Source organism: Mustela nivalis, assembly GCF_964662115.1.
Source record: "Mustela nivalis genome assembly, chromosome: 15".
NCBI lineage: Eukaryota > Metazoa > Chordata > Mammalia > Carnivora > Mustelidae > Mustela > Mustela nivalis.
The window spans coordinates 89,045,506-89,069,844 of record NC_139034.1 but is presented as its reverse complement, the minus strand read 5'-3'; the positions used below and the strand labels follow the sequence as shown (position 1 = coordinate 89,069,844).

The window sequence follows — 24,339 nt, the reverse complement described above, 5'->3', positions numbered from 1 at the left end:
GTTTTAATGGCTTTTATGTTTTAATTATAACTTTATTTACAAATGTCTGCTACACAGGCAAGAAAAGGAAAGCCTGCTTAAGATCCCTGATTTTAATGCAAAGCAGTGCCCTCTGGGTGCCTTCCTGCCTGGGAGGTCCTGGCCACCCCTGCCTGTATCCCTAGTGGGGATTTGTCCCTCGCTCCTAGCAGAGCCGACCCTCCCTTCCCAAGGTTCCTCCTCCTTACCAGCCCCAGCGGCAGGAGCCCGTCCTTCCCCTCAGTTACCCGCTTCCCAGGTTCGACCTCTCGGTGTCTTCTGTCGAGGTCAGCTGGGTTGCAGACCCCTCATTTTAACCTGTTCTCGTGTGGATGTTTGCTCTGTGGTCTGGACTTGGCCTTTGGCGTGTGGAAGGCAGGAGCAGCCAGGCTAGGGACGGCGGTCACCCTCCCCACCATGGGGGGGACTCTGGGAGCGGCCTGTCTCCCGTGGCTCGGCGGGAGCCCCACACGACCTCCAGCCTGGCTCCAGCTCTGGCTTTGGTGGAGTTTCCAACGCTGCTCTTTCCTGCTGATTTCTTGCTGACGCAGAAGGCAGTGCTGCCCTCCTGGCCCATTCCTGGGTTCTGGGGGCTCCCTGCTGAGCGAGCCACGGGAAGGTCCCCGCGGGAGAGCTCGGCCCGTCCCCCAGGCTGGGTGGGCAGGAGCACCGGGAGCCAGCTCCCCCCGCCGAGTCCTTTCTGGTGTTCAGAGGCTTCTGCGGGAGCTGGGATTGCCGGCCGAGCGTTCCTGCTTGGTTTGGCTTTTTCCAGAACGGGCTCTCTTCTCTTGGGGTCGGGACGTGACCTTCACAGCAGGTAGCTACCAGCACAGCGGCTCCTTCCTGGTTCCAGGGGTCATCACACACCTATGCTGGAAAGGAAGGGGACCTGGGGGGCCTTCCTGACTCCCCGGCATCCTGGCCACCCACCTGCTTCCCTCTTGGGGGCAGACGGCCTTCCCCTGACACTCCCCTGGGCCAGGCTCTCCATTGTTGCCACCACAAAGCCTCCTCTGCAGGGCTCCGGCGGTTTGATTCTCTCCTTATCTGCTTCCTCTCACGCGGTTACTCCCCCTGCCTGGCATTTCCCTCTCCTTGGCTTGTCTTCGGTGCGGCGTCCCACACGGTCCCCGGCTGTCTGTGCTGCGATTCTCCTAAGCTCCGGGAGGCCAGCCCAGCGGAGTCACCTTCCACTTAAATCCTTTAAGGCAGGCGGGTTCCAGACGCCGGATGCCATCTCGGTAATCAGGCTTTGCTTCCGGAAAGGGTTCTGGACAAAAGACGTAGCCCGCCCGGCCCGGCCTGGCCTGCTGCACAGAGCCGCGTCTCCGCTTCCCGGCGCCTGGCCCTCACGGCCAGCTGCAGCCTGCGGTGCAGGGAAGTTCCAGGCGCGGTTCTTCACAAAGCACCTGACTCACTGGGGCTGCAGACAGCACTCACAGCTCTCAGGGCACAGGACAGAGGCACACTTGGAGGGCCTCACGGTGTAGGTGTGCGACGCCTGGCTGTGCTTGTGTTCACAGGGGCCCACCCTGCCCAGTCTCCCTCCATCTCTGTCCTCAGGTATGGGGCGACCCAGTGGTGGCAGGGGGGCCTTTCGGGGTCCAGTCAGCTTCGGAGTGCTGCACACCAGCCTCCAAGCACACCTGTCTTCCTGAAACCCCCTCTTCCCTGGGACAGGTTGGGGACAGGCATCCCTGTGGAGATGAAAGCCTCTCCTACAGGTCGGCTCTTGTTAGGGTGGCCCCAAGGGGTCTCAGGAGGGCCCGGCAAGAGGGTGGAGAGGAAGGACGGAGACCTGGTTACCCCCAGTGACTTGCCTCTGGGATGCAGTTGCCTTGGCTGGGGAGGTGACACCCTCGCTGTGACTTACAGGAGAGCCTCTAGCTGCCTCCTTGCCCCCCCACGACCCCCCCCCCAACTGCTCTGAGTGCAGCCACACACACACTCTTCCCTGTGCGACCTTGGGGTACGGGCATACCCCACCCTGCACAGGCGCAGCCCCTCTCCTTCCTTGGGTTCTCAGGGAAGCAGCTCCTGCCCCGCTGATCCCTGTGGACGGAGGCCTCCCTCCTGGACCCTCTGCTTCGTGGGCTTTCGCTCCCGGAAGACCATGCCCATCCCAGGGGCCGGTTTTGCTTTGCCTGAGTGGGCTCCCGCCTGGCTCCGAGGCCTGTCGCTGGGCTGGTGAGAGCGGGGCCGGCCCCAGCAGGCCTCCTGCCCCACTTGTTCTCTCCCAGGAGTCTGTAGGGACCCTGGGCTCTCCACCCTGCAGGCCCTGTGGATGGCACGTCACCCTTGCCAGCAGGCCCGGCATCTGCAGGAAAGCAATTACAGACGGTCTTGGAAAACATGGAATGTCTGCCCTTGTTATTTAGGAACAAAAGAGCCTTTGAAGAATCGGAGGCTTACGGCCCGTTTCTTGAGATCGTGGGTAGCTGGGGCCAGGCCATTCCGAACGCTCCCCGGCCGTCCCTTTGCTGTGGCACCGCTGGCAGGCGCCCCACTCTCTGCTCGTCCCTGGGGCTGGAGGTGGGGGGCTGTTTCTGTGCGCAGCAGGTACCGGGCTCAGGTGTGCTGTAGGACATCCGCAGTGCTTGGGGCTTCCACAGCGTGCATCCGGGAGCCCCCTGCAAACCTGGGGCGTGTGCATCTAAGTTTTGACCCCTACAGGGTGCAGCTTGTTACAAGTTTTATGACTTTTCAGGAGCAATTGGAAGTGGAGGAATCTGGGAGCCACATCAGGCTTCAAGTGATCCGCCAAGTACAAGCGTGTTGTCCAGATGAGACAGTGATGTGTGGTGCTAGTGTTTGCTTTCTCAGACTTTGTTTGGCGAACTTGAGAATTGTTTGCTCCTGGTATCCGTGCCCATGGTAATAACACACGTTTTGTCCACCTGTGTCCCCCCAAACCTACCATCTAGACCCGGCTGGTGAGGGCCCCTTCTCGGGACACTGAGCTCCGTGGGGAAATCACGCAGCTGAACTCAGGCAGCCCCTGGGGACGGGCCCACGGGGGTCACCACTGCAGCTGGGCGTGTCCACATGGGGGCCACTGAGGCTGGGCTGGCACGTCCCTCCGGCACAGCGGGCATGGCTGGTGGCTGCAGGTGTGGCCCCTGGGCAGCCGTCTGATTTGGATGTGCGTCTCGGGGGCGCGATGCTTCCGGCCAAGAGGGAGGAACCCGTTAGGACGTTGCTGTTGGCGGTTGTCAGGGGCCAGGGTGTGAGTTTGTGCCCTGCCCCCCCGCGCCATCATGTGGCAGACCCCAGGACTGTCTTGGGTCTGCGCCACGTGCCCACACAGTCGCGTTCCCCAGATGCTGGCCTTGGGGACGGAGCCTCTGTGCAGGCTGAGGGGCCAGAGCTCGCCTGCCCAGATAGGGACTCTCCCGGAGAGCCATTGTAGGAACAGCGAGACCTTGGCCGTGAGTTCCTCCAGTCAGGGCAGGAGCTGGAAGCAAAAGCCTCTGGACGAGCAGCTCAAGTTGTCAGTGGGTTTGACAAGAAGGACATCATGTTTACCAACAGGCAGCACTGAGGCCAAAGGTTATTCAGGTTTTTTTGACTCTTTCTCATGGAAAATGCCTTCTATTTGTGTCATGTAAATAAGCAGAGTTATTGTGACACACAAGTCCCAGCCAGCTTTGTTAAATAGTTTAAAATTTGGGGAAGCAAAATTTCAGGCTGTTACTTATCAAAGGACGTGGCACAGTCTTAATTTACGGAGAAACAGTGGCCCGTGTCGGGCCGCAGCGTGTAATTGCAGTGACACACGCAGAAGCCCTCGGTGTGTGTGATGCGCGGCTGAGGGGATGCGCCTCAGCCAGGCTGGCTGTGAGTGGCCCGTGAGGGGCAGGACTCTCGGAGAGCGGCGCCCACGGGGAGACACACCCTCAATGCTAGACGCTGCCTGGGTTCCCCTGGTTCACCGCGTCCCTGCAAGGACCTCCCTGGCCTCTGAGGAGCTCAGAGGGTTAAAGGAGGTTTGGACAGGAAGGTCCTTATGAGCTATCCCTTCCTGGTCCCATTTCTAACCTGCACCGGGGTGGCCGTGCTCTGTCCACACGCTGAGGCCAGGTCATGCTTCTGTCTTGATAATGCGCATGTGGGCCGACGAGGCTGCTGTGGTTCCCGACCATTTTCGGAAGGCAGATCTGCTTGCACAGTCCAGCTGGGGGGAGACGACCACAGACCCTACCCAGCCTTGGAGGAGGCCCAGGGGAAGAAGTGTGCAGGGTGACCCCTGGGGGGGATCCCGGAGCGATGGGCTGGGCGAGCGAGCTGGCCTAGGTCACCGGTGCCGCTTCGGCTGGAATTGCGGAAGGGACCGTCCTGAGGTGGAGACGGAGGCGGGTGGCAGGTTGGCCGCACACAGGCGACTGCCCCGTGGGGAGGGTGGGCAGCTCCCTGCTGCTCTTGACTTTGGCCCCATGGGGGGCGCTGGGGGCGCTGGGGGCGCAGATCCCGCCGGGCAGACTGGGGACGCAGCGGTCGTGCAGGGCAGAGGCTGACGGGATTTTCTATCCACAAACGGGAATTCTCAAGGATTCCCTCTGCTGGCCCTCTCCTGTGGTCCTTTCTTAGTGAAGGGGCGATCTGGTGACAGCATAATTAGGGAGCAGAGACGGGGAGGTCCCGTCACAGAAACACTGTGGTTTCAGCTCACAGCAGACGGAGGTGGGCAGAGGCTGTCCATGGGCACAAGCTCCTGTGTTGGTGAGCCCCTGGGGACCAGGAGCAGGGGAGAGGGGCGTCTGCCGGGAAGGCTGGGTTCCTTGAAGCGCTTGGCTCTGTGCACACTGGGATGAGCTCTGGCAGGTGGCTTTTGGCCAAAACCAACACGCTGAGCCTCCTGGAACCAGCCCTCTCCCCGGATGGGGTGTGAGCTCCCCACACGGCTGCTCCGCCCAGGGGCCGTCCGGCCAGGAGTGGGGACAGCTCAGCTGTTGAGTCTCACATGCACGTTGGCTCGTCTCCCCCTGGGAGGGTGTGCCCTTGGAGGGACCGGCGGAAGAAAGCTAGGCAAATGGCTGTTAATCTAAGGCTCTGAGTGTAAAAAACGTACTGGCAGTTCAGAAGCCGGAGGAATGATAGTACGGCTACTTCCAAGTGTGGACAGAGACAAGCTAAGAGCATTGATTAAGATGTTTTCCCCCAGTGTGCTTATTGATGTCATCAATAAAATTAAGAATTCAGTGCTTTGTTCAAGTCAGGGAAAAGTGTAGGACTCTGGTTCCTGTTCATTCATCCTCCCCCCCACCTGTCGTCCGTCCGTCCACCGATCCATCCACCCATTGACCCCCTTACCCACCGATCCATCTGTCCGTCCGCCCACCGATCCATCTGTCCGTCCGTCCACCGATCCATCTGTCCGTCCATCCACCATCCATCTGTCCGTCCGCCCACCGATCCATCTGTCCGTCCGCCCACCGATCCATCTGTCCGTCCGTCCACCGATCCATCTGTCCGTCCGCCCACCGATCCATCCACCCATTGACCCCCTTACCCACCCATCCATCCGTCCATCGTCCGTCTGTCCATTCACTCACCCTTCCATTCATGTATCATTCATTGACCTGTTGGGCAGTGGCTCCTGAGGGCCTTCAGGGGACCACTCAGCACCAGGCCAGGCACTGGGCACACATGTCCTTCCCCTCTGGAGCTTCAGCTTAGAGTTCAGAGGCCTACAGTTTTGCTCACTCCCTTCTTCTATCTTTAGTTGCTTAAAGCAGAAGCAAACCCGTGAGACAAATGATTGCCAGATGACAAAGGCCCCATTTCCAAGCCCGGTGGTCCTGGCTACTCCCTGCTCCTGGCCCCACCCCAGCCCGCATGCAGCCCCACACCGGGCCTTGCTCCTCGTGTGGTCACAAGAAAGAGGGTACGTCTGTAGGCCACTGATCCCTGGTTTCGAATCTAGCTCTCTGAACTGTGGCCGGGCCTTGTGGCTCCCTGTGGGAGACGCCGCCGAGAGCCAGCCCAGCTCCTGAACCTCAGGCTGTGGCTTCTGGGGCCGGTTTGTGGTGCAGGTGGGACCCGCTGCGCGTTCTGTGTTTGGTGCCCTTCGCATGTGGAGATTTCCTGCTCTCTGGTGAGAACGTCAAAGGACAGCTGGAAATGTCTCTTTCTCCAGGGGGAGTGCACGGGGGTTTTAGGTCGTCTGTCCTGTCCCCAGACGGGCAGTCGGATCAGCATTCTCCCCACCCCAAGTAAATCAAGCACACAAAGTAGGATAAACTCACCAGGTTACGGCCTGTGGTCTCAGAACCCGCGTTCCCGCGGATGTGGTTGCCTGCAGGGGATGGGCACGGTGTTCCGGTCAGTGATGCTTCTCACCGTAGACCTCGTTATCAAAAATACAACACGTAACTAGTAGCAGTCATGGTTTGGAAACTATGATAGAGCTTTCTGGAAAACTGTGATAATGCCACCATTTACGAAGACTTGGGGTACTCTGTTCATGGTTCTGTGTTGTTTCCAGTCTGATTCTTGGTCTCCTGAGTGGGTGTGTCACGCTTCCACCCTAAATCTTTCCTTCAGAACCAGAGCCTTTCCCTTTGTGACAGAGTTTGTGGCCTGAGTTATCCCTCAAGACCCAGAAGATGTCACGGCTCGCGTGACCTCAGCTCTTGGATCTTTGTCAGAGTACCCCTCCTCGCCTGGCCTTCCTGTCTGGGGGCTGCCAGTCCGTAACTAAAAGCAGCACAAAGAAGTGAGGCCAGGAGGTCGGGGCCTCCAAACACTGGTGTTTGGGGACGTCCCTGCCTGGCCAGTCCTGACCTCCGTCACAACTGCCTGAACGGCCCCTTCACTGTCACACAGGCTGAAAAACAAACTTGCTCTGACCATTACTTCTCTCTTAAAGCAGTTATGTGTCTGTTTAAACCACATCTTTACTAAAACTTGACTTTTTGAAAACAGTGTGCCTGGCACCTTGGCCCAGGCTGCGGTAACTGGTGGGGGAGGGGACACGTGGGGTTGAGCTGGGCCAGCGCGTGGGCAGCCCCGGGATCCCCTCTGCCTGTCACTGCGAACACAAGCCAGCTCTCGTCAGCATGGTTTCGGGTGACCGTGTGCTGTCCAGAGCTCGTCCTGGCTTCCTGACCTCAGGCACAGGCCACAGCATGTCGTGAATGCCCGTCTCCTCCTCTCCACTAGCAGGGCTCATTTAACCGACCTCACCGTGGTGGCATGGGTTGGACAGATCAGCGGACACTCATGTGCAGCTGACCCAGCAGCTGGTGGGGGCTGCTCCCGCATCACTCGGTTCCATGGGGGGGGGGTCGTCTAGGGTCAAGCCGCTCCACGACGGGCCCTGCGTGGGAGACCACAGTGGACAGGTGGGGGCTGCCTTGAGTGGCCCGTGGCCTGGCATCTGTGGCTGGGGCCATGGACCCTGGCCCGGACTCGCCAGCGAGGGCCAGGTGGTCCCAGCGCCGGACAGCCAGCTTGCGCCCGCAGACAGAAGGACCCCGTTTACACCCTCCGTGCCTCATCCAGCGCCCCTTTCTTTTACAAATAGAGCGGATGCAAATCAGAGCCGTGCAGCGACTGTCCCATCGAGGTCTGCTCAGCTCTGGGAGGGGCCTGGGTCAGGGAGGGTCTGGATGACGGTACCTGGGACGCGCCTTGTCCTGTGAGACATGTTACACGGCTCCACCGAGGTCCCGTAAATGACATCACTGTGCTGCTTCCAGAAGGTCCGATCATGTCTGCGGTCATATGCAGAACGTCCTGTAGAGGCCGCGTGAGCAGCCTGGGCCCTGCCACTTGGCCTCCTCACGCCGTGGTCTTCTGGCAGAGAGTGGCTTTCTGGGTGGTTCTCACCGGCTGTTACGGGGCCAGCTGTGGGGATTTACCACCTTCCTCAGATACCTGCCTCTGCAGGCGTCTGTTCCCGCCCGCTGGGGAGGAAGGCGAGGTCCCTGGCCAGCTGCGTGGCGGCTGTTTGGGGAGTCTCGTACCGTGCCAGTAAACTGTTGCCCCTTATTCTTTTTCTGCAGGACTATTTCTATCCAAGATACTTAGGTAAGTTGAGTCCCTGCCTCTACGGTCGTCGTAAGGGAATAGAGGGGGACTCGCGTCTGCGTCGGCTCCCGGAGCTCACCTACCGGACCTGTGTGTGCCTCTCACGCCCCAGGGTCCGTGTTAGCCTCCGTCCAGCGCCATTGTTGGCAAACGGCTTCTCTGCTCGGACTCCAGGCTTCACTTCCTGTTTGGGACTGGGATTGACTTGGGTTTGTGACATTTTGGTCTCCGGGTCTTGGCACTCCCAAAATGACTGAAGATCCCAGAGAACTTCTGTCCGTGGGGGCTGCACGCGTTGGTACCGGCCATGTCACCAGTCAGAACTGAGAACAGTAAACAACGTTTTTGTTTCATTGGAACAAGAGGAGTGTATGAACGGACACCCCCGGCCACCGAGTAGGGACGTCACCGTCAGGTGCCCCTGCGCACTTGGGGGGAGAAGGTGAAGGGCCAAACGGCCATCGGAAAGAGGCCCTGACCTTCATTTTAAGAGATTTTGGGATGCATATCGCTTGTCACAGAGGCATCTAATCCAGGGTCTCCCTTTTTAATTTTGTGAAGTGCATTTTGGTAAATTTTCCATTGGCCTTATATCCTCTTAGGGTTCCTTCTCGGGGTTGGTATCTGGCAAGAAGCCAGGTAGACCTGTAATTGGCCCTAAAAAGACAGGAACCTGCTGGCTCCCGGGTTCCCTGTCGGCCTCAGAGGCCTGGCTCCCGGGTACTGGGGTTTGCTTCTAGAGGCGAAGGGTGACCAGCTACCCCAGGGCCCCCTCCAGGCGGCCCCGGCCCTTGTCCACCTGGGCGTGGTGTAGTCCCGGGGACCCTGCTGAAGGCGGGACGTGGCTCAACACTGTTGTGCTCAGGTTCGAGTTTCCAGGCACCTTCCCCTGCTCCCATGTGTACGCAGCTCGTCAGGTGGGTGGGGCTTCGGGGCGACGCTCCCAAAGCAGAATGACTTTCGGATCAAGGGCAGTGTTTCCAAATGGGGGTCCACTTGAAACTGAAGTTTAACCCTCTGGCTGTGGTCAGGAAACTCCCTGAATGTGAGCAGTGATCCTTCGGGGCTGTAGCCGAAGGCGTCTGCGGAGAGACACACCTTGGCACACAGAGTACCGCCCATTCGGTGAAGGCATTTTTTGGCTTGCCAGTGTACAAGGGATCTGGACTGTGTTGTTGCTTCAGCCCCAGGAAGCGTGAATATTACCCTTTTCCAGAGGGTCTCCGACCCAACGTGCGAGTTCTAAGGTCTGTCCTGTCTCTGACGACAAGAATGACGGGCTTCCCTCTCTCTCTTGCAGACTGCATTAGTAAATACGGATCTCCGTACACAAAGAGCCCCGACTTCGTTTCGTGCGTTCAAAGTAAGTGTGTCCTTCCTGTCCCCCAAAGCCCTGTGGGTCAGGGTAACCTCAGGCTTTGCTGTGGGGTCTTGGGTGTGGCTGTCCCCCCAAAGGGGTGGAACACTGGCCTGAGCGCTGCTCCCTTTCCACTGGACTTTCTCCCTTAAGCAAGTGAGGTTTGGTTTTTTAAAAATAGGCAGAAACGCAAGCCCTGTGACGGCTAACGCTTTCAGGGCTGTGGGGCCGAGCACACCTCTGGGTCTGCCTCCTAGTCAAGCAGCCGGGCTCCCGGAATAGTCCTAGACCTGTCACCTCACACGCACAGTCTCTTGGTTTTGCACAAACACTGGCTAACCGCAGACGAGCTCCGACCCCACTCTGCCGCCCCCCGAGCAGGACGTCCCTGCGTTCAGAGCGCCTGCCGGTTCCCGGCGCATCCGCAGGAGCCGGCGTGCGCCTCCCAGGCTCCTCCTGGTTTCTTATTTTCACAAACAAATCTCACACGGTGGAGGGTGTCTGCGGGACGGGCCCTGGCCTGCACCGCCCCTCACGTCCATGCAGACCGGTCACCAGCCGGGTGACCAGCCTCGCCCCCATGGTGCCGGGCCTGCGCGTGTTTCTGCGTTTTGGTCTCCTTCAGTGTCAAAGGGGAGGCGTGCAGCTGGCCTTTCTGCTTGTTCTTCTCACTAGCGAGTGAGGCGGACAGTCACATGCTTAGAACCTTGTGTTCTTTCCCCGCAAGGGACCCGTGTCTGGCTCCGCCGGTTTCTCTCGGTTTGCAGGAGTTCTGGATTCGCCGTCTGTCCTAAAAGTAGCGCGGTTCTCCCTCAGCTCCTCACGCATCTTCCGTGCTGCTGGTAACGTCACGTCACGTGTCCCGCAGGAGAGCGGACTCTCTGCCGCTGTCTGTCGCGTCTGGCTGGGGTCTGAGCTGCGAGCTGCCCGCGGCCCCGAGCCAGGTGTCCGCGTGCTCTGCCCCTGTCGCAGGCAGGCTCCGAGTACACGGTCCCGCCGCGGGGTGGCCCTTCCTGCATTTCACGTGGGACCTGCCCCCTCTGGGGTTGCCCAGAAGTCAGAGCACCCGGTCCTGCTCATGGGGCCCAGCTGGCCTGGCTGCACGCGCCCCTGAGTCCGGACACCCACCCATCCACCCGCCGGTCACAGGCCCGAGTCCCGGCCCGGACGAGCAGAGGAAATGATCGATTTAACGCAGGAAGAGGAGGGGAGAGTGGTGCCGCCATTCAGGCCCCTGCTCCGCTCTGACCCAGGGCAGCCCCACACAGGTACAGAGCAGACCAGCCTCTCTGATTTGGGTTAGAAGCACCTCTTGACTCAGGGTGCCAGAACCTGTGCCCGTGCTTCGTGGGCAAACCGGAGCAGGCCCCTCCCTCGGCCTCCCTGGGGTCGGCTTGTGACCTTGTTCTCTCCAGGGGCCTGGTGACCTCACTGGGGCCTGAGGCAGACATTAGGGGGTGGGGTCGTAGCAGTTTAGGTTCGTATCATTTCGGTTTTTTGTTTTTAGCAATTTTTTTAAGGATGTCAGTTTGCTAAACCAGTTTCTTCTTTTACATCATGTGGCCTCGTCGATTAGACTGTTCTAGCTGCTGGGTTTGGGTTGTGCTTTCCAAAGGTCATACAAAGCTATGTGGTGCTTCACGCCTCCGGACAGCACCCGCTCCGGACGGCAGCCCCTGTTGTAACGGCGCTCCCGCAGAACCATCGAGGTCTGGCTCCGAGGGAGGCTGCAGCGGTCTGGCCCACATTGTGCCACGAGACAGATCGTGTGGCCTTAGAGGGGTTCCGATTGTGTGACCAGCGAGGACTGGCTCTGAATGAGTTCGAGCTGTCTGCTCGGGGGTCAGGCACATGCTCTCGCACTGCTGTCTGTGCCGGTCAGTTCTCCGGAGCCTGAGGCACCCCCCCATGCAGCACCACCCTCACGGGGGCCCAGGGCCCGAGGCCCGTGGCTCAGGAAGGATGCACACCCTGCCCACCCCCTGCCCCCGGAGCCAGACCCCCGGCCTCAGTGCATGCAGGACAGCGCTGGCAACGTCACGCTGTTTTCATCACTTCTGTCCTGAAAACCCTCTGATCTGGGGGCCACAAGACAGCGCGGCGCAGCTGAGTGCTTACTGTCGGTTACCGTCAGACCGACGCCACAGCCTCTCGGCGCTCACCCCGCTGGGCTCCAGGCCCGGGGCTCTCTTCCTGTTACCGTCTCACCTTCACTGGCAGACCTCAGGGCGCTGGCCCCATCCCCGTGGCCCCCTGGGCGCCACCTGGAGCCTGTCATCCAGGTTAGAACGGGTTGTCCCCCTCGGACTTCGAGGCTGGGGATCAGCAGCCGCTGAGAGAGGCTCCCTGTGGGGTCCACGGGCCCGCGACGGGCAGCACGGCCGCCTCAGGATGAGGGGAGCCCCATGTCCTCCGGGCAGGGAATGGGTGCCCTCGGCTACAGAGGTCTGTTCTCATCCATACCCGCCGAGGGTGTCAGCTCTTTCTGTCGGAGTTTGCGGGGCCCCTGCCGAGGGCCAGATACCCCGATGCAGCTCGTCCCCCCTCCTCCGGTGCTAGAAGTGAAGCCCGGGCAGGACACGGGGTCCAGCCACAGTGGATTATTCTGGGCTGGGTGTTCTGCGGGAGCCCATGGGAGTGCCGCCCGCGGGAGCTGGTCGCGGCCCCTGAACGCGGGGATCTGAGGTTACTGAGAGGGTTGGGCGTTCGAGGCAGATTCTAGAGTTAACCAGCCCTTATGCCGAATGCACGGTTTTGCGCTTCTGAAACAACCAGCTTTTGAACCAACACGGCCAGTGGAGACGCAGGCCCTTCCCTGGGGGCCCCCTGGGCTCCTGCTGTGAGTCGGCGGCTGCCCCCGCCCCCACACGACCCCTCCTGCCCTCAGGGTCCCTCATCTGTGGTGTCGACCTGACCCTCCCCGGCCCTTCTGCACCCGAGTGCACTGCGGACAGCCAGTCCGGCGGCATGGGAGACCACAGGGCTGACCCGCTGGCCCCCGGCAGCTGGGGGACGCGTGGTTCCCAGACCCGGTTTCCTCATTCCTGCACCCAATTCCTCCACGCTTACGGGCAGAAGGCATTTCCCTTGCCCTGCCAAGAGCAACCATGTGGGTGTCACACAGCCCTCGGGGACACTGTGTTTGCTCAGCCCCAGCCGCAGGAGAAGCCGTGGACGGACATGGTCTGGTTCTTCAAACGCAGGCCGTCATGCAGGTCCCTGACATTGGGACCCTTGGTGACAGGTCCCAGAGCCCGTGGGGCCAAGGGTCATAGCCCGACGGAGTCGAGACCGCAGGAGCCCCACGGGGTGGCAGGGCCAGTGAGGCGGAGACCCGGCTCAGCTGGGGATTTGCGGCCACGGGCCAGGAGCAAGCCCTGGGGCCGCAGTGTGGAGCCCAAACTGGCGTTTGCCTGGCAACGTCGGTCATTTTAAGAGAGAAGAGATGAGTCGGTGGCGTGTGCCTGCCTGGCCAGCGGGATGGCCACAGGCCTGAGCGCTGGGCTCTCGGTGGCCCTGTAGGTCCGGGCAGAGAGAAAAGCCGGCTGCTGTCACATCCTGGGTCACCTGGGAACCCGACGGGCCCGTCACTTCGTAAATACAACGGGAGCAATTGTGCCAGACGAGGGGCCCAAGGACACGCGGCCCTGGAGAAGGGGACACAGGGTGAGACTCTCCTGTGGCTGGTCCAGGCCAGGCCCTGGGTGGCAGGCCAGGCATCACCTGCCCTCCGCAGGTGGGCCCTCGCCGAGTCTGGGGACGGACCTCAGCCCGGCAGCCTGGGAGCCCCCAATCCACCACGCTGCTGGGAAACGTCCTCGTCGCCCTCGGGTGATGATGACCCAGAGCAGCCGGATCGGCCACGATTGTCACTGCCACTGAAGAGCACCTGCCTCGGGGATTGCGAGGCGGCCCTGGGCCCTCGGGTGCCACCTTACCCTTCGTGCTGGCCCTCGGCTCGGACCCCGCCACGGCCCCATGCCGCCCAGGGTCTGGAGAGGCATGTGTCTGCTGGAGCCCAGGACGGAACCGGAGCCCGCGGAGCCCCCAGGAGCTGTTCACGGTCCGCACGGGCCTTGCAGAGAGGCCGCCACGGCTTGTCAAGCAACAGAGGCACGAGCACATCCACACAAGGGCTGGAGGGACAGCTGGCCGGCTGATCGGAGCCGCGGTTCTGCCACGTGACGGGCACGGTGGACGAGGCAGAGGACCGTCTGCTGGCGTCAGGCATCCACTCCTCTCTGAGGTTCCCCGGAGCCCTGGGGGGTGAGCCCCGGAGAGCCAGGGCCGGCCCTCTCCCGACGACCTGCGGCTCCAGTGCCCACCCTGCCAGCCCGCCTGGGTTCTCTGCCGGAGCGGCTCCAGGACAGAGGCGTCCCTTCCTGCCCAGCCCAGCCAGCACAGCTGTAGCCTGAGAGGGCTCTCGGAGCTCTGCTCTCCTGCCGGCACCCTGGAGCTCGCTGCTGCCCGTGGTCAGGCTCTGCAGTCAGGGACCGTCCCTAGGATCAGGAGCCTCGGCGGCCCACGAGCAGCTCTTCCCGTCCCCCGGGAAGGCTCCCTGGGACGGTGTCCACCATCGTCCCTAAAGCAGCTGGAAATTGCCTGGTGATCAACACTCTGGGCTGGGTAGACGGTCTCCCCGCCCCCGCCGAGCAAGGAGGTCCCAGCCAGCGGGCAGGTGCCCCTCCCTGGAAGGGCCAGGGCAGCCCCCCACGCAGTGATGGTGTGGCGGTGTCCCTGCAGCAGGGAGGGTATTGGCGAAGGTCGGTGGTAGGGTTTGAGGGGACAGGGCGCCCGGCCCGGAGGGTGGGGGCGTGTACCTCATGCAACCCCTCGGGCCAGCCAGGGGTCTGGGCCCACTCCCTGAGCGGCCAGGCCCCTCCCTCCTCAGCTGCCTCAGGCCGGGTGGGCAGGAGGCCACTCCGTCCGAGCCGGCCTGGATTTCCCGGCCCCAGAGGAGGGTCTGGCCAGACTGTTCATGATGGCCCTCCCACCTGGAGCTGCCGTCTGCGCTGCCGGCCTGGGCCGGCCCCCTCGTGCGCACCCCGAACTGCTCCCTCCCGGCTGACCCTCTTCCCTTCCTTCGGCACAGACCTGCCTGACCAGTGCTCTCCGAACCCCTGTGACAAGGAGGGGACCCAGGTCTGCCAGGACCTCATGGGCAACTTCTACTGCCAGTGCCGGGCTGGCTGGGGCGGGCGGCTCTGTGACAGAGGTGAGGCCCCGCTGCTGCGGGACGCGGGCGGGGGGTGCTCCTGGGGCAGTGGCTATGGCCCATCCCTCTTCCAGCCCACCCAACCCCGGGGGATTCAGGGACTGTCCGGCGCCCTGACCGCTCAGGTGGGGGGGGCAGGCAGGCCCCTGGGCCCCTCCAGGCCCGGCGCCTGAGCACGGGGTGCTGGCCGTTTGGGGGAGCCCTCGGGTGCCAGTGGCCTGGCTCCTGCAGGACTGGAAGGAAGGAGCCAGTGTAGGGCCACCCCTGGGGCTCGGCCTGTGGGGACGGCAGAGTTTCAGGGCCGGCCTCTGTGTCTGCAGTGGGAGGGTAGGGGGGTCAGGAAAAATGCCCCAGGCCCCAGCTACCTCGGGCAGCCCCTTCTCCGTGGTGCCAAGCCACTCCAGGGCAGGGGGGCTGCGCGTGTGGGGCTTGGCCTGGCTGCGCCTGCCCAGGTCTGCCCCCGTCAGCCCTCAGCCTCCTCCCGGGTGCGCTGGCAGCCACGGAGCTGGCACCACGGACCGTCACCGCCCGCAGTGCCTTGAGGTCTGCCCTTCGCCCCCATGCGCTTGCGGGGGGTCCTGTGTCGGCTCCGGGCACTCCCCAGGGTCTCTGTGTCCTGTGCCCAGATGTCAACGAGTGCAGCCAGCAGAACGGGGGCTGCGGCCAGATCTGCTCCAACAAGCCGGGCAGCTTCTACTGCGCCTGCTACAGCGGCTACGCGCTCGCCCCCGACGGCAGGACCTGCCACGGTAAGGCCTGTGCGGCGGCCCTTCCCTGCTCCGCACTCTCCCCTCGGCTCCTCCCCCCGTGTTTGTGCAGCTGCCAGAGTCGGCCCAGCCCGATGGCCAGATTGCTGAGGTCGGCAGTCGGCTGTTCCTCTGCAGAGGCTCTGGGGGGGGGGGGGGCGGGAAGAGGGCGGAGGGACGCGGAGCCGAGCACATGTCCGGGCATGTCAGCGGCCGCGGGGAGCTGCCCCAGCCCCCGGCCCAGGATGATTCACCAGGATCTGTGGACCGGCCAGCCCCGCTGAGGGGACCTCCCCCGCCGCCCCGGAGGGGCGGGCAGCTCCACGCGTCTGTGTGACCACAGCCCAGGACGGGGCTTGGACAGTGGGCCTGGGCCAGGAGCAGACGAGGCCTCTGACGCCCACCCCGAGCACTTCCCCGGGGCCCCACGCCCTGACCTCCCCAGAAAGTCTGCAGGCTGTGGCCAGCCCGGCCGCAGAGGACAAGCTGCCCACCTGCCGGGGGATGGGACAGAGGTGCTGAGGGAGTAGCAGCCTCGGGAGCAAGGGCGCGCAGTGGCCGGAGCCCCAGGTGAACCTCTGAGTTGGACAGAACAAGGGGTCCCTTTCCCAGACCCTGCACAGCCGCAGCCCGAGGAAAGGACGTGTTGAGAGCAGCCGAGGGCACCCCACGTCGGGTGCGAGCGCTGAGCAGAGCGCGTAGCCGCACCAGGACCGCCCCCCCCTTCTCTCAGCCCTTGGCGTGGGTGCCTGTGGCTGCCGGGAAAGGCCTCGGGGCCGCGCAGGAAGGTCTGCTTAGCCTCCCTGCGAGCCGAGTGACGGGAACCCACCTCCCGCCCACTCACCGAGTCGTGGGGCGTGAGACAGCCAGAGGGCTCCCTGCGTCCCGCTGCCCTTGCCCCCAGCACCGTGTGCCGGACGACGGGGCAGGGCTATCACCCACGGCTTCGGGGGGCCATGGGCCGCTGCTCCCGTAGCATGGCTGACACCCCGTGACCACGATGGGCGGTGCCCCTCCTGCGCTGCCGGGAATCGGGCTGTACCTGCCTGTACCCGCACACAAACACCCTCTCTCTTAACTGTCCGCTCTTTCTCTGGGGACCCCTGTGGGGCACGAGGTCTGTCACTATGGTACGGAAGAGACCGACCGGCCTTTCTGTCCGTTGCGATGCTGGGAAGGAGGGAGTGGGTCATGCCGCACCCCTGCACCCCAGCATCCGGGCCTCCGTCATCTCTGCGTGGCTGCAGGGGGAGCTCCACACCACGTGGCAGAAAGGTGGGCCGGGTGGGCCCTCTCCTAGGAGGAGAGCCGATGAGGGCCCCAGGGTGGGTGGGGGACAGGGCCTCGTGGCCACAGTGTACCCAGTAGGATTGGGTGTGGACTCCCTGGGCCCCGTGGCTGGCACCACAGCCCGCTGCAGCGTGGACTGTCCCGTCTCCGTGCTCTGTGACAAGCAGCCGGACAGCTGCTTTTCCAGTTGGCGAGGTGCTGGCTGGGGTCACAGACCCTCGGACGGCGCTTGGCTATACGGACCCCCACCCCCACCCCCGTGGCTCTGCGGCCGTGGCTGGTGTGAGAGAAGGCAAGGTGGCCTGGGGCCGCGTGTGAGGGGGGTCCGGAGCCCAGTGCACCGTTCCCTGTGGGGGCCTGGCCTGAGACGCCCTGATGTGCCAGAAGCAGGCAAGGACAGGCGGCCCTCCCCGGTGATGCCGCGGGCCCTCTCGCGGGGCCCCAGATCTGGGGAGACGCGGGTTCTCGGGCCCTGGCCATGCTGTCCCTCGGCCGTCGCGAGTGCCACGGGGCTTCGATGAGCTGCGGGCAGCCTGCTGTCATGGCTGTGCCCCGAAGGCTGTGCTGAGACAGCTTTGCACCAAAAAAAAAAAAAAGCTTTGCCCCAATGAGGCATCCTTTGTGTGGGGCGGCCTGTGTCCACCTGCCCAGAAGGGCGGTGTCCCCACGGTGTGGCCAGTGCTGTCCTGGGCCCCCCAGAACCCCACTGCCAAGGGGAGTAAAGTTCCTGAGCTCTTAGACTTGGGGCAGGCTCATGGGCTGGACTGTGGGGTCGGAAGCACTCACGCAGAAGCCAATGGACCCGTGAATCCCGTGGCATTCACACTGCCTCTGGAGGACGCGTGTGGTACCCTGGCTTTTTCCCACGGTCATGAGGGGCGCCTTATGGTTTCCGTGTTCGCGGGCCTGTGTGCTGCCGTCATCACAAGTTGGGGGCAGTTGTGAGGCCCCGTGAGGAGCCCCTGGTGTTGGACATCATCAGTGCACGTGCCAGACGCCCCTTCTGTCCCTGGAGGAGACGAGGTCGTAACCGCAGAGGTTGGGCTGCCCGCTCACCGAGGGGAGAGGGTGCGTGGCACCTCAGGAAGAGCCTCGACAGTGGACCCTGGTGGCGTCTGATTGTCCTCAGGGAGACCGGGGTGTGAGTGCGCTGCAAGCGGCGCCCGGGCAGCCATCGGCACGGGGCACCTCCATCCAGAAGGCCCCCAGGGGTCCTCCTCCACCTTCCTGTGCACCCGTGCTCACCCTGGGACACACATGGCTCTGTCCAGGGCTCAGAGATCACCCTTGTCACCTGGGACCCCGGTCGGAAACGCTCCTGCCCCCACGCCTGAACCTGGGGCTGAGGAGCAAGGCGGGTGGGGGGGGGGCAGCAGCCCGGGAGCCACGCTCAGCACCGCCCAGAGCAGTGGCTCGGGCTGCTGCTGCTCCGTGACCGACCATGGGCTGGCGACCGGCAACGCGGCCCTAGTCAAGGGCTTTGCTCTTCCTCACAGACGTGGATGAGTGTGCGGAGGGGGGCGCCTGCGGGGAGGCCCACTGCAAGAATCTGCCGGGCTCCTACTCCTGCGTGTGCGACGAGGGTTACGTGTTCAGCTCCTCGGACAAGGCCTGCCGAGGTACCCGCCCCCACTGCCCACTGTCCCCAGCACACGCACCGTGAGCGGCACCCACAGCTGCGCACACGGCACGCGTGGGTAACAAGCACACACCCTTGTGAACACACGTGTTTGTGTGAACGTCCGTGCATGCGCCACACACGTGGGTGACGCACGTGCACACAGCCGTGGGCACATTCAGGAGCGCGTGTCCATTCGTGTGTGTGCGTACCGCGCTCACGCATGCCAGGTGTCTCTTCACGCAGCAGGGCCACTTCCCCCAACTGCCGAGGACACAGTAGAGGTTTGGGGGGCCCTCCATGCCACAGGCACAGGGACCCCTAGCCCATCTTCAGGTCAACCTGCTGTGCGTGGGGGCAGGTGACGAGCACGCCCTGTGTCAGGGGGGCACAGAGGGCGGGTTTTCTTCTCAGCCTTCCTGCCCCGCACTTCTCCGCGAAGCCGGGTGGCCCCCGCCTGCACACCCTCCATGCTCTCCTCCGTACCCCCGGGGGGTGTCTCTTGGGCCCCCGAAGCAGCCCCAGGGACACCTGCCAATGGCCGCAGACCCTTCAGACCCTCATAGACGGGCTTTGTGCCCTGACCTAGTGGCTACTCCCACCACCTCCTCTAACCCAAGAAGGAGTTGAGGGAGAGACCACTGACCGGCCCTGCAGGGAGCACGGAGCATGGGATGCGGCCTGGGCTGGGTGCCTCCTGGTCACATGCTCTGGAGCTCATTCTCACGGTGAGCGACTGTGCTCGGAGAGATGCTGAACTTTGCCGTCTCCCCCGTGGCGACAGATGTGGACGAGTGTGCCGAGGGCCGCTGTGAGCAGGCCTGTGTCAACTCCCCGGGGGGCTACACCTGCCACTGTGACGGACGCGGAGGCCTCAAGCTGTCCCCGGACATGAACACCTGTGAGGTGTGACCACAGAGCAGCGGTGCCTCTCGGGGCTGCGAGAGGGCCCAGTGTCCCCGGGGCTGGTGGGAATGCAGGACAGGAGGCGTGTGTCCCCTGCGCGACATCTCCAGGGCAGCTCCGCACCCACGGCGGAGCGGGTGGCCTGCGCCCGCAGAACGTGCTGCCCTCCCTGTCGGCTGGCTCAGGCTCCTCACTCGTGTGGGGGTCCAAGCCTCCCGACTGGCCGGCCCGACCCCGGCTTGGCACACTACTGTGGTCTCCGAGCTGTAACAGCTTAGGGTTTCGGTCAGAGCCTGGCAGGCGAGCGGGGAGGGAGGCTCCTCTGCGTCCTGACCCTGTGTGCCGAGAGGGCTACACCCAGGTATGCCCTGCCTGACAGCCCTCACTCCCTTTCCACAGGATATCTTGCCCTGCGTGCCTTTCAATGTGGCCAAAAGCGTGAAGTCTTTGTACCTGGGCCGCATGTTCAGTGGGACGCCCGTGATCAGGCTGCGCTTCAAAAGGCTACAGCCCACCAGGTAAGGGCCGGGAGTGAAGGCAGGTGCACAGGGGCCCAAGGGCCAGCCTGAAGCTCCCCGGGATTGCAGATTCCCGGCCCTGCACCGGGTAGCCCCCCACCGGCCCGGCGGCCGGCCCCGTCCCTGCCCAGCGACGGCAGCCGGGCTCTGGCTCTGGGCCTCCGCAGGGTGCTGCCTCCGGCATCCAGGACAGAGTCCCAGGCTGTCCGTGCACCTGCTGTCCTGGGTACCCTGGGGCGGGAGGCCGCGAGCCACCTGCCTCTGTATCACCTGTTTGTTTCTCGTGCTGGCACTTAGGCTGGTCGCCGAATTCGACTTCAGGACCTTTGACCCTGAAGGCGTCCTTTTCTTCGCTGGAGGCCGTCAGGACAGCGCCTGGATCGTGCTGGGCCTGCGGGCCGGCCGGCTGGAGCTGCAGCTCCGCTACCATGGTGTCGGCCGCGTCACCAGCAGTGGGCCTGTCATCAACCACGGCATGTGGCAGACGGTGAGCGTGGCCCGCACTGACCCCCAGGCCGGCAGGGTTGGGGTCTCCTGGGCAGGGGGGGCCTGGCATTTCCCCGTGCGTTTGCACACACAGCTGTGAGTGGCCACCACACGAGGCCCTGCTCTGGGACATTCACAGTCGATGGGGCGAGGGCTGCGGTCTGTCCCGAAACGGTTGTTGGTCACAGCTGCCTGGAGCTGTGGCGGCTGCTGGTCACCCGGGAGCACATAGGATGGCCTGCCGCAGAAACTGTCCAGTTCAGAATGTCCATGATGGGGCTGGGGCCCCTGGGCTGAGGTCTGGGCCAGGCTCCCGTCTCCGTGTGTCCGCACCATCCCGGGACCCGGCTCCTGGGGCTGGCGCCGTTCCCACAGACGTGTTCCCATGTGGGCGTCTCCTTTGGGAGAACGCCCTAGTCACCCAGAGCCTGACCTGTCGGTCCTGATGAGACCTGTACCCCAGTGCCCAGAATACGGCAGCTTGGGGCACACAGGAACCTTCCAGAAGCTCAGGGGCCCCTGGTAGGAAGTGGGCTTTCAGAAGTAAGCACTTGAGAGAGAAAAGCATTATTTTTCCTTCTGGAAGTTCAGAGAAGATGGGAAACTCGGAATGCAAACAGCATGGACGTTTGCTAATCTCCCTCCTGTGAACTCAGGCCCGCTGCTTTCCTCAGCCCCTAAAGCACGAATATTCCCAGAGGGGCCGCACCCAAGGCATGAACTGGCGGCCCAAGGCAGGGTCAGCCCAGAGGCAGCCCCTCTGTCCTCCCCCTCCTGACCCCTCCTTCTCTTGCTCCTGTCCACACTCTGACCCGAGCACCTCCATGTTTCCCACGTGAGCCGGAAGGGAAACCGATGGCCTTCCGGAGGGCTAGCAGGACGCACAGAGGGCAGAGAGATGGGTTTTTTAATTCTCCTGCGTGGAGAGGAGGGAAGGCGCAGACCTCCGGAGTCCGTGCGTGCAGCGCCCCGTCTGTGCCAGGCACCTGGTGACCTCGCGCCCTCCTGCCTTGGCAGGGGCGCGGCTATGCCTGGGGAAGTGGAGCACGCAGTGGGAGGTGGTGACGTCCGTGGGATTCCCGGCCCCTGGACGCAGCTCCTGGCGGCTCAGAGAAGCTCCAGGATGGGGCCAGAGTCGTGGCCCCAAGTGGCCCCATTTGGAGGAGGCAGAATGAAGGGAGAAGCCCGTGCGGGGGGGACCGTCAGGGCCTGGAGGGAGGTTGTGTCACAGAGGGGGACCGCGAGGTGTGTAGGGCACGAACGTTCCCCACGGTCGGGGGTGGCTTGGCCCGCGGGGGCGACGGGGTCCTTTCGGAAAGGTCCCCCCCTCACGGCACTGGTCGCCTCCAGATCTCTGTGGAGGAGCTGGATCGGAATCTGGTTGTCAAGGTGAACAAAGATGCGGTCATGAAGATCGCGGTGGCCGGGGATCTGTTTCAGCCGGACAGGGGGCTGTACCACTTGAACCTGACCGTGGGAGGCATTCCCTTCAAGGAGAGAGACCTGGTGCAGCCTGTGAGTACCTTCGGAGCCCGGGCTCCTGCAGGGGACAGGCCTGGTCGCCAGCCGCCGTGCTGAGCACTCGCCGCGGGTCGGTAGCCATTTCCCCAACACACCATCTCCCTGGGAGACTCGCTTGGGTTTTCATCGGAAGCGATAACAAAAGTGCCTGTTTTGCAGTGGAGATAAAACACAATGAAATTATTCTTTAACAAAAGGAACAGTCGAGTTTTTTGGACCATTCCCAAGAACATTTGGGTTGTTAACCCTGCCGGGAAGGCCACAGGGGAGAAAGACTAACGGGGAGGTCAGTACTCGCCGTCCCTCGAAGCCCCGCGTGGCCTCGGCCCTGCCCTCCGTCATCCCGCGTGGGATGGCCAGGCCGAGCCCTGCACCTGCGGGACTCCCACACGAGTGGGAGAAGAGGGTCCTGGGCATGTGGAGGTCCCCATGGTGGGAGGTGTTGGCCCAGTCCTCCTGCAGGGGTGGAGGACGGTGTCTTGCAGATGACCTGAGGCATCAGACCCCCATGGGTCCCACAGGGTCTGTTCACACCTCCCCATTTTATAAATCCAGGCAGGGGAGACCTGGTTTGCTGCAGAGCAGGGCATGGTGCTGGGGTCTGCCGCCCGCCCCCAGACTCACATTTCGGGGGGTCCCAGGCACCATGTGCGCCTTTGTCTATGTCCTTCCGGTGTACGGTCCACTTCCCGCTCTGGGCGTGAGTGGGCAGACCCAGGGTGGCCACTGGGGACCCTGTGAGCACGCGTTCTGTCCCTGAGGAGCCCTTTCGGGAAACAGCCTCCACGACTTGTCCCTTTCCCAGGAGATTTCCACCACCTGAGTCACACGTCCCTTCCTCTGACCAGCGTGGCAGCAGCCACGGAGCCTCCCGCCATGCTGTGTGGGAGCCCATGACGTGGCCGTGTGGTCCCCAGAAGCCACTGGGATTTCTCTGTCTTCCCAGATAAACCCCCGTCTGGACGGCTGCGTGAGGAGCTGGAACTGGCTCAACGGTGAAGACACCACCATCCAGGAGACGGTGAAGGCCAGCCCCAAGATGCAGTGCTTCTCTGCCACCACGCGAGGGTCCTTCTACCCTGGGACCGGGTTTGCCTTCTACAGCCTGGACTTCGGTGAGTCTCGGCCCCGGCGTGGGCACGGCCGTGGCCACACTTGTGGACAGAGCAGGAAGCCGCTTCCTCGGACGGCGGTGTCCGGGATAAGCTGAGGACCCCACAGCCCTGGGCCCGCCGCGCGGGGTGAGCCAGCAAGGAAATGTCCACCGTGCCTGTGCCGGGACGGCGGGGGAGGGGGAGCAGGAGCTACGGGGAGGGTTTGCAGGGACACCTGCGGGACGTCCTCGGACAGGACGAGCGGTCGGCGGAGCAGCCGCGGAGAACCAGCGTGATGCTGCTTTCCCGGAGCCTGGCGTGGTGTGGAGCGGGGCGGCGTCCAGAGAGGGCGGGTGGCCGCCTCCGGGACTCCAGAGCTCACGGTTGGCAGGAAGAGAAGACCCAGAGGAGCAGGACGGGGTGTGGCCGGCCGCATGGCCGGGGCGCGGGGCTCTCCACAGAGCTGGGTCCGGCCACAGCAGGGCTGACGGCCGCGCAGGAGGAAGAAGCCAGGCCTGCGGGACCAGCCCTTCCCGAAGCTCCCGTGACGTCCACGCGCGGCAGATGTCCGACCCTCAGTGTAGCGAGGGGAGTCACAGGGTGCAGGGGGAGGCCTCCCGACCCTGGAGCACAGAGCCCGCCCTCCCTTCACACAGAGCACACGTCTCTTTCTTATTATCAAATTCACTTCACAGTAAAAACAAAGAGCCCTGATACGCTGGTCAAGCAGCGGTCACTGAGACACCCTTCACGTGACACGCATTCACGTCCAAAACTGCCGGGTTGTGGGAGCACCGCTCTGGGATGCCGGCGTGAGCGGCGCGGGTCATGGTGATGGCTCAGTGGTTCTGTTGTTCGACTCTGGGCTCCACCGGTTTCCCTCATGCTCCCTTGCCCCGGAGCCCGTACTGGCCACTCTGCCTGCAGTCCGGGGCGGGCCGGTACCTGGCCCAGCCAAGCGCCCAGGCACACGGCCTTGCAGGGTCTCGGAGGGCTGTGCAGGCCCAGGCGCCTGCCTGTGTGCTGGCTTCCGGGGGCCTCCCTGCCCCCTCCTCTGGCCGGCACCTTGCTGCAGGTAGGCCCGGGGGGGCTGCCGCGGCCCCCCAGGACCGTCTCTGGCTCGGTCTCTCTCCAGGTGACACTCGCAGCCCCTCTTCCAGATGGCGGGCTGGTTAAGCACCCACACTCCCTCTCCTTGGGCTCGTCGGCCTTGAGGGCTGGGGCCACACCCCCCGCCACGGGCCCCACAGCCACATATCCCCTCCAGCCCATAGGGGCCCCCCACGCGGGGGACACGGGGCCCGCTCCTCCTTCCTTGTGCGGCGACTGTCCTCTCAAGCCCTGGGATCACCGCCCCTTCTGTCTTTGCTTTAACTGTCAAAGCGTTCCTGTGCCACAAGAGGGATTTCTCGGAGGAGCACCACCGGTGTGACACACGTGTTACTCCTGCAGTCTTCACGGTTACACAGGAAAGTCCAAACGTCATCATGATGTTTCCTATAAAGTCTCATCGTAAAAAATACTTCCTGACCTTTCCTT

The 24,339-nt window shown here is 63.3% G+C and overlaps 2 protein-coding genes across 5 annotated transcripts in view; one reads left to right on the top strand and one right to left on the bottom strand.

The window, feature by feature from the left end:
* Nucleotides 1–24,339, bottom strand: part of TMEM255B (transmembrane protein 255B) — a gene marked incomplete at its 3' end in the record, with an annotated part of 90,649 nt that overhangs the window by 19,765 nt on the left and 46,545 nt on the right. The window lies entirely within an intron of this gene.
* The window catches only part of GAS6 (growth arrest specific 6), a 32,027-nt gene that overhangs the window by 3,327 nt on the left and 4,361 nt on the right, over nt 1–24,339 (top strand). For all 3 annotated transcript variants that reach the window (XR_014303394.1, XM_082701152.1, XM_082701153.1), the window contains exons 3-12: nt 8,025–8,049; nt 9,350–9,412; nt 14,499–14,621; nt 15,248–15,370; nt 18,154–18,276; nt 19,060–19,181; nt 19,581–19,699; nt 19,997–20,186; nt 21,536–21,700; nt 22,653–22,821. Coding sequence is in view for 2 of the 3 variants with exons in the window: in XM_082701152.1 (XP_082557278.1) it covers nt 8,025–8,049; nt 9,350–9,412; nt 14,499–14,621; nt 15,248–15,370; nt 18,154–18,276; nt 19,060–19,181; nt 19,581–19,699; nt 19,997–20,186; nt 21,536–21,700; nt 22,653–22,821 (1,222 nt within the window). In the remaining variant the exon portion in view is untranslated. The remainder of the gene's footprint in view (nt 1–8,024; nt 8,050–9,349; nt 9,413–14,498; nt 14,622–15,247; nt 15,371–18,153; nt 18,277–19,059; nt 19,182–19,580; nt 19,700–19,996; nt 20,187–21,535; nt 21,701–22,652; nt 22,822–24,339) is intronic.